At 32.8% G+C, this 9,846-nt stretch overlaps 1 protein-coding gene across 1 annotated transcript; it reads left to right on the plus strand.

The window, feature by feature from the left end:
* Positions 1–3,304: 3,304 nt before the first annotated feature.
* On the plus strand, positions 3,305–7,796 carry LOC131618060 (uncharacterized). The gene is made up of 3 exons (XM_058889331.1): positions 3,305–3,412; positions 4,383–4,985; positions 5,486–7,796. Exons 2-3 carry the CDS (start codon positions 4,383–4,385, stop codon positions 7,316–7,318), a joined length of 2,436 nt encoding a protein of 811 aa, XP_058745314.1. The 5' UTR covers positions 3,305–3,412; the 3' UTR covers positions 7,319–7,796.
* Positions 7,797–9,846: the final 2,050 nt, after the last annotated feature.

Genomic DNA, 9,846 nt, shown 5'->3' on the forward strand with positions numbered 1-9,846 from the left:
GCCAGGAGAGCAGGTGGCGAGCAAGGGGCGAGTGGAAAAGAAAAAGTTTCAGTAGCTATTGACTTGGAATAATTTGAGCTCGCGAGGAGATTCATCAGGAGAGTTCTTATAGCCGTTGGGCGAACAAATATATTTTGGGCCAGCATCGATGAGTCTGAGCAGTTGTCATGTGGGCTTAAAAAGAAAATTCGCCAGGCGACTCATCAGGAGCTCTAGGCGATTTTGTTTGGACAGAAGTTATGTATTTAGGATCTTTGTTAGATATTTTTGTATTCATTCCATCTTGTACATACTTTGTGACTTAGAAAACTCTTGTAAGAAAGAACAAAGCACAAAACTCATTTAATCGGTTAATCGGAGTTGGATTCGCACTCTCTATTGTTCAAACATCTTAGATGAGCATCCATCTCTCTTTCATTACTTGTTGATCAAGCTACCATGGTGATGGATAGCTAAGCCTCTTTGTGTCAAGATTAGAGGTAGTTAACCTAACTATTATGTATTAATTTTGATCTTTTATGTATGAACTTTATTAGTGATCCATATATGATGAATATCTTTGTTGTTAGTGTTATAAGTTTGATTTGAATCACTATTGAAAGGTATTTTTCAAACCATGACCTAAGATATTCATCTATCAATGAACAAACTCTAAATATAGATTTGTGAGTGGATATTCACTTGTATCAAGCTCTAAAGATTATTGTGTTGATTCTTGACATGAGATATCTTTTAGTAGTTAATGTGATAATACTCACGATATCACTTTAGACATAAACGGTATTGAAAGGATACATGATTATATTGATCATGAATAAGTTCATATGCTTGATTAATCGGATATATATATGAAATAGGTTAATGAAATCTAATCTTGACATGCTTTTTAATCCATAAAACTTCAATGTTTTACCATTGTTAACTAGGTTTCATGAAATTGTTACTCTTTTATACCAAAACCTTTTTAAACCCTTACTCAGAACATTATTAATTGTAGAAAGACGGTAATATCCCATCAATCCCTGTGGAAACGATAAAGCAAATACTTACCCTATCAAAAGTGTTTCAACATTACTACACTTAGTTCAAATCCTAATGGGAAGAATTGTGAGAATATCTACAAGCACACAAGTATTATCGTGTTAGAGTGCAGCCTATCGTGGATCATCTTCAAAGTTAACATATTCTCACATTCTTAATGAGACTGAATGAGTCTTTCAATCAGGTTCGTCATCAAATTATGCTCATGGATCCTCTACCTCCTATAGAGTTTGTGATGATAAAGTCATCGTTTGAGATATAATTTAGAGTTATCCTATTTTCGCGAAGTTGTTCAAAATCTTTTCCCCCCGTGCTCATAATTGACTCAACATACAAAACAAACAAGTATAGACTTCCACTCTTGGAAATTGTTAGTGTCACTTCTAAGGAGATGACTTATTTAGTCGGTTTTACATTTTTGGAATTCGAAAAAGAGGAAATGTTACACGGGCTTTGGAAATGTGCAAGACTATGTTAAAGGACCAAGAAAACATGCCATAAGTCATAATCACCGATTGCGACACCGCACTGATGAATTTGGTTGCAACTGTGTTTCCTACTTTTTCCGCATTACTTTGTAAGTATCATATAATAAAAAATGTGAGAAGTCAGGTAAAACTTGTAGTTGACACGAAACAAGTCAAAGGAGAAGATGGTAAAGGTGTCAAACCTGGTGTGGTTGTGGAAAAGATAATGGATGCATGGAAAATATAATGGATGCATGGAAAAGATAATGGATGCACGAAAGAATTATATGCCAAAGAGTGTGTGTGCATTAGTAAACCATCTCCATCTCCATTACCAAAAATAAATTCATTGAAGTGATGCCTCTTTTTATGCACAAATACATCAAGCGGATTGTAAATGTTGAAAGTGAAGACAACTGTGGTTTTCGAACTATTTCGGGTTTACTCGGTAAGGGATAGGACGACCACCAATTTTGTTGTTGTCATCTTATACAAGAGATGACAACACATAAGGAATCATGCACAAAGCTATATTGGAACAAAGCAAATTGCAATACAATTATTGATGCTCTTGTTCCTTGTCTTAGTGGTCCGATTCCATTTGACAAATGGATGCGCTTTCTGGAAATGAGACATCTTATAGCAAGTTATTATGATGGGGTGTGCATTGATTTAACATGATATGGTTTCTCAGAAACAATCTTTCCACTCCGTAGTAAGCCACATCATAATCCCTCTGAATGCATCATGTGTATTGTTTGGTTATCAACTAACAACATTTTGTTCAGGTTTGTTTAAAATTGGGATGTCTTATACCAAATACATCACCGGAGTGGACAACACATTTCACAGAAGATGCTGAAACATGATCGAATCACTTTTTTGAAAGGGTGGAAGAGTTCACCAAGTTGAGCGACATTGAACGAGAAGCAAGTAAGGCAAGGTCAAAGATTGTGCTGCCAATGTATTTAGGTAGTGACTCAACTTTTGATGTGTTTTATAAGTTGTAATCTAACAATGTAACATGTTTGTTGTAAGTAACACACTACATAATGTTATAAATTGAGTGGTATTTTTTGGACATTTCATGTTTTTTCAAATTATGCTCTGGATAATTATCACGGTTCTATTCTACATAATTTTTGGGTGATTCGGATATCCCCTTAATTAATTTTAAAAAATATAAAACGGGGGATCATCCGGAGTTGCATCTTCAGAGAGACCTATATTTTTTTATGAAAAAAGGGGGATCCGACGATGTATCTCTGATGTATATGATGTAGACATGATCATGTATGTAAGGTTCTTATTGCTCTACAACTTCTATAAATGGGGTCTCTCAATTCATTTTCTTTACACAAACTAGAATGTCTACTTATCCTCATTTTGCTTTTGTGTATTCCAATGGCACAACACCCCACTTCAATTTTGGATATGCGAGGACATACTTCTCGTCGATCTGAAAAATCAAACTGAATACTCTCCTACAATATCAAAAAAATCACAGAATTGTCAAGCTCAAGTATCGTTCACCCTCAAGTATAAAAAAATCACAATACTTAAACTAGTGACTTTATTTCCTAAATATAAAATATAAATTTATACCATTTTATTTTATGTCATTCATTCTATCAATTCAAACATAGTGCAAATTCTTATTTAAAAAAAGACATTTTTAAATTTTTGTAATTTTAAAGACTTATTTAAAAGTATTATAGAAAATAAGGGTGGTGGTTTATTCAATTTGTGTCAAAACACACAACCACAACATAACTCAAGTCGACTAACTCATTCGAGTCACATTTTAACTCGACGTATATTTTTAAAAGCGAAGTTCTATATAGTTCATTGTGTTGCTTTGTTTCTTCATTCTTCGCAAATTCATCTCATTCCATAAAAACCAGGTTCTCTTTCTTTCCTTTTTTTCCCTTTCTTTTTCTACGTTAATGTCTTTTCTTGCACAATCAAACATATATCTTCACTCTTTTATTTATTTTGTTTTGTTTTGTTATTATTATCTATACTTGTTTGTTCCTTTCAAAACCTTCGCATTTAACAATTCTATCACTTGCTCCTCACAGTTTAACAAGCAAATATTCATTCACCTTTTTTTCTCTCTTATCTTTGTTCAACATGCTTCTGTTATGTTATGCGTGTCATTATTGGTTACAGTATTTCCCTGTAAATTGTGTATGCTCAATCTTAATCTCTCTGTTGTTCATCCATCAGTGTGCTTTTTGTTATATCTTCTTGCTATAGATGGAGTCTTTTGATGATGAACATTCATATAAGGGGTTTTGATTGTGATCAAAATTCTTCATCTCTATTTTATATGTTATCCATTGGTCATCATTGTATTGTATATTTATTATGTTGAAGCTGTGAAAACTACTGTCTTTGGGAAAAAAAAGTTGACAATTTTTTGATTTAGGTATCTATGTTGAAGTGAGGATTTTCATGTTCTAGGTCATATTGGCAATTTTTTAGTCTTAGCTTTGTTCTAATTTTGGTTACATGAGAATTAGAAAACAAAGTAGTTGGATTCTAATAGTTTTGAAATCTGAATTCCTTCTATAACTATGATGCTTTGAAAAACCATGGCCTTGTAAACATAAATGGGTAGTGAGTTGTGAAGCATGAACATGACACCGACATTGACACTGATAATAATTTTAAAAAATGAATAATTAAACATAATCACAAGTGGCGGTGTCCGACATCCACACGAACGCACCTTTTTTCATAGTTAGTGAGTAACAGTGTAACTTAAGTTTGAAGTGTGCTTCTTGACGATGTTATCTAATCTAGATTTCCTGTTAATCCTTGATTTGAGTTTATAGTTATCAGGTTTTGTTTTCTTATAATTCTTGGCAGATGGTGTCCGTTAGGGAGAATGGTAATAATATTTTCCCCGAGCATGCGTCTAATGAAGGCCAAGTTGTGAGTCCTAGAATAGGTCACGAGTACCAGGCGGAAATTCCTTCAGTGCTTAAGAAATCAGAGCAGCTTTCGTTTCAAATGAATCCTGCAGATTCTGAAGCAGTGCGTGATAAATCCCTTTCCTTTGCAATTGGTTTGGAGGATAGTGAACCTGAGGAGTTGGGATATCATGAAGATAGTGATTCAGGTCAGTTGGGAAAAAGTGAAAATCATAAGCTGGCCCTTGCCCTTGGTAGATCGAGTAGCACCTGGAGTGATGCTGATACAAAAAGTTTTATACTTGGTTTGTTTATTTTCGGGAAGAACTTTATACAGATAAAAAGATTCTTGGAAAACAAAGGGATGGGGGAAATACTTTCTTTTTACTATGGAATGTTTTACAAAACGGATGGATATCGTAGATGGTCGGAGTGCAGGAAGTTAAAAGGAAGAAAATGTATGATTGGAGAGAAACTTTTTACCGGGCTAAGGCAACATGAACTATTGTCTCGCTTGAATCCCCATGTCTTCGAAGAATCTCAAGATACTATGTTACAGGTATTCAGCTGTGTCATCTCATCTCCTCTATTGTTAATGAACTGCATAATTATTTTTCAGTTGCCTGATGATTGACTTAGCCGGCATGGCTGCCTGCATTTTGTGATTTAAATCCGTTTTACTCTCTCATGTTCCTTTTCTGATATAGTCCTCACTCTTTTGCAAGTTGTAATATTGATATTTTCCTTGTAGTTTTAACTTCCTTGTTGGAGCGCTGTGATATTTCATGACAATGATAATTTTGTTTAATGATTCTGTCATATTTTATGGATTTATTAACCATGCAGAAGAGTATAAGCAATTAGGAATAAGAGACTCCATATCTTTTGGAAATACCTATTATTTATGAGCTTCAATCGCTGTTTAGATTGTTTCTCGTAGTCCGAATGAATTATTATTTTATTTGTGAAAAATCATGATTATTTGAAACTCTATAAATGACTCCATTTATATGTATCATGTGTTTCAGTCCTCACTTTGTTTATACTTATTATACTCAGGTTTCTAAATCTTATGCTGAGGGAAGAACTTCTCTAGAAGAATACATATCTTCTTTGAAGTCGGCTGTTGGACTTCACGTTCTTGTGGAAGCAGTAGGTATTGGTAAGGAGAAGGGAGACCTGACTAGGTTCGGTATGGAACCTAAGAAGAAGAATCCTGCGCTTCCAGCACAAACTTGCAAAGATTTGTCGTCTCTTGGACCCAGTGATATAGTACAATCTTTGACAGGAGGATTTAGGCTGAGCAAAACCAAAAGCAATGATCTTTTCTGGGAAGCTGTTTGGCCCCGCTTATTGGCAAGAGGTTGGCACTCCGAGCAACCAAAGAATCGTGGCTATCTTACCTCCAAAGATTATTTGGTTTTTCTTATTCCCGGCGTTGACAAGTTTTCAAGGAGGAAACTTGTGAAAGGTGATCATTACTTTGATTCTGTTAGAGATGTCTTGAGCAAAGTAGTAGCTGAACCAAATATTCTCGTGCTCAAAGAAGAAGAAGAAGAAGAAGAACAAGCTAGAGTTGGTAGCTGCAATGAGGACAAGCCAGTAAAGGGATCAAATGAAGATGATTTATCTGACGATCATCGTCAATGTTACCTCAAGCCCGGATGTTCTACCTACAATAAAGATCATACCAAATTCATGGTTGTTGATACCAGTATGGTACATCGGGGAAACCCATCCGATTTAAGGGAGTTGAAATCCGTGCCTGTTAATTCGGCCCCTAAAGTTGAGGTAGATGTGGCTAGTAAAAAATATAAAGGGCACAAATATATGAGGAAAGTGAAGCATAACAAGGAAATGTCTGAAAGCATTGAACAAAATTTGACAAAGTTGACAGCTATTGATACCAATAGGCTTTCTGATGGAAAACTATTGAAGCTGAAAGTTAAACTGAAATATCCGTCAGTTGAATTAGAAGATGCATCTACGGTGACTAATGGTCTTCTGAGAGAAAGAAACCACGGCTCATCAACTGATTATTTACTGAGAATGGCGGAAGCTAAGATGCTGATATGTGACAAAAGGAAAATCAGTAAAATTAACAGTGGTGCTACCAGTAAAAAAGATGCATGTGATAATCTTGTTAATGATGCAAACAAGATGCTCCAAAGCCAGAAAAATCAACAGACATGTGTGTTTGATGATAATCCACTTAACAAGATCATAAAGCATCAATTCAACCGGAAAGTAAGATCAGGTGATTCTAATCATGCAGCTGTTCCTATTAAAAGGAGGAGATTGACTGCTTGTGTCAATGCAGAGAAAAGCCGCATCATTGGAAATTCTTCAGGAGGTTTGGGATCAGAAAAAACAGGACTCCCTCGGTCTTCTAGCTTTCCAGATGCCAACAAAAATGTGTGGGAGCCAGTTGGCCTTCAGGAGAATGGGAGTTCAACTGCTGCTTCAGCAGACCAAAGTGTTGAAGAGAATACCGAGAAATGTGAATCTTTTACCTTCAACATACCTCAGGTTCCGTCAAATTCTGAAAATAACAAAAGCGAGCAAGGCCTAACATTTTCTACTCATAAAGTAGTTGAAAAGCCTCTTAGAACCCCTTGCCATGTTGATTCTTTGGAACAGCATCCTGATATAAAACCCAGGAGACAGAGCACCAGAACCCGACCATTGACAGTTAGAGCATTGGAATGTATAGCAAATGAATTCTTGCACGTGCAAAAGAGACAGAAAAAGAAAAACAGCCAGATACACCAAGAACCTTTCAATCCTTGTCGCAAGGCTCATACAAGAGGCAAAACTATGCTGTTAGATAACGAGAATGCAGTTTTAGTACAAGAGGTAAAGCATTTGAATGGAGATAGCAGTGTTAGCTAAATATTGCACAGATGTTTAAAGATTTTTCTTTAAGCTAGAATATAGATATAGATATATTTTTATATGGATATGGATTCTTCAATAAGAAACTAGAAGTAGTTTTATTAAATTTGAATTAGTTATCGACTCAACTATAGTGTCAGATTAGTGAATCATTAGTTGAGTCGTATGAACAAGTTTCTATGACGAAAGTTATTACGAACATGACAATGGTTATGGTTTGACATAAATGTGAATGAAACAAATGAATGAACAGAAATACAATCCAAGTCAGTGCAGGTTTTGAATAACATTGAAGATATAAATGTTCTGTTCCAATATTTTAGTTTCAGAATGAACAATGCAATTAAGAAGCACCATCGGTTTGTTACAAAAGAAGGTAGAACCCAAGATTAAATCTCTAAAGATATCCATTAATATTGACTAGTTTAATATATTGTGTTAATTAATACTGCTTACATGACTTAATGAGAAAGTTGTCACCTATGAGAACATTCATTTTCAGGGGTTCGGACCGACGATATCACACTCATTCACCTTTAAGAGGTGGAACTAATTTTTCTTTTATATAAATATTAATCTTTTATTAATCCATCGATTTCAAATGGAATTAAGCATTGTTTTTCCATTTATTTTACTTTAGATATAATTAAGATCATTTATAAATCAACAATATTTTTTAAAATAATTTAAGATCATTTACTTTTAAGAGATTATTTATAGGTAAATATCTATTTGTACATTTGAAAAATGAGAATAAATAAAAGTGTTTTAATAAAACTATATATTAATTAAAGTATTTAAATTTGGAATTTTTTTTTTGTTAAAATTGTTTTTAGTAGTAATATATTTGTGAAAACTTTCACTACAAGAAATACTGCAATTTGCCAGGGGTTAAACCCCTCACTAAAGGCAAAAACCCCTCACAAATGCACAATTTGCGAGAGGACAACTCCCCTAACAAAACAGGGGGTCGCAAATCCATTACCGAGGGGCTATCCACTTTGCTAAATTGCCAAGGGCTTCCCCCTTCGCTAAATGAAAAGTCAAAATTCTACTCTGCAGCCTACAGAAATAGGCACCAGCTAGCAGTCTGCAAGGGGGCAGACTGCGTCAGATATTTTGCTTGGGGATTAGCCCCTCGCAAAATGCAGCATATATTTTTTTGCTTGGGGATTAGCCCCTCGCAAATTGTTTATATTTTGAAAAAAAATATAATTTTTAAAATCGTACATAATAATTAAAATATATATATATATATATATATATATATATAATATAATTTAAATTAAAATATATAATTATAATAATAATCAAAATGTTATACTACTTTTTTATATATTGTTTTTTTAAACATTTTATTTTTGTATAATGTTTTTTATATATACTATAACTATACAGAATAAATATTCTATTTTAATTTTTAAAAACACATAGTTTGTTTTTATACACTGTTTTTTTATATATTATTTTAAACTATTCAAAATATAAAAGATATTTTTATATACTCTTTTTTAAAACATATTATTTTTATACACTGTTTTTATTTATTTTAAGCATTAAATAAACTGTTTTATATAAACTATAAATTATATACTGTTTTTGTTTTGATTTAAGTAATATAAAAAAATTGTTTTATATTAATAAATATTTTGACAGTATATAAAAATACAGCTTTTTTTTCTAAAATAAAAAAAATATCATTTTTTGAAATTAGTAAATATACAATCTTTATATTTACTTAAAAAAACGAGAAAAAAAAATTTAATCTCTAACATAAATACACATAAATATACACTCTTTAAAACTAACACAATAAATCTCTAACATAAAACCCAATAAATTTATATACTATTTTTAATTTAACAGTTTATATAATATATACACCAAATATTGTTATACAGTTAATAATATATAAATATCTAATAATTAATAATAATTTCGAAATTAAATTTTAAAAAAAATAATAGTTTATATTATTATTATACAAACAAAAAAACACACAAAATCAAATATATAAACACCAAATATATCTACTGCACCTTTTAAATACATACACAAAATATATAAAAAGTTTAGTAATGTGTACCTGGAATTGATGAACAAATTGTTGTGTTTCTTGATGCTTTTAGTTCCAAAATCTTGCTCCCTTTAAGTAAATCATTTGATACATGAAAAACAAGAAATAAAATTAAAATTTCGATTACAAATTAACTCTAAAAATAAAATTATCACATAACAGAATAATTAGATTTACTCACCAAGAAGAAGAAAAATAATTGTAGAAGAGAAGATGAAGGGAAGAAGAAGAAGAAATCAGTGTGAAGATTTTGGTGAATGAGGAAGGTAAGAAGAACAGATAAATATTAGGTTATAATAAGCGGTGGTTGCGTGAATTAATGATGGTGTCATTATTTCCGAGGGGCATCCCCTTGCTAATAAAACGGTAAAATTCTGCGTGGGGCATCCCCTCGCTAAAAAGCAACATTGGAAACATAAACTGCACGCGTAGTCTCCAAGAGCAGGAA

The sequence above is a fragment of the Vicia villosa genome, linkage group LG1 (assembly GCF_029867415.1).
Source record: "Vicia villosa cultivar HV-30 ecotype Madison, WI linkage group LG1, Vvil1.0, whole genome shotgun sequence".
NCBI classification, from domain to species: Eukaryota; Viridiplantae; Streptophyta; class Magnoliopsida; order Fabales; family Fabaceae; genus Vicia; species Vicia villosa.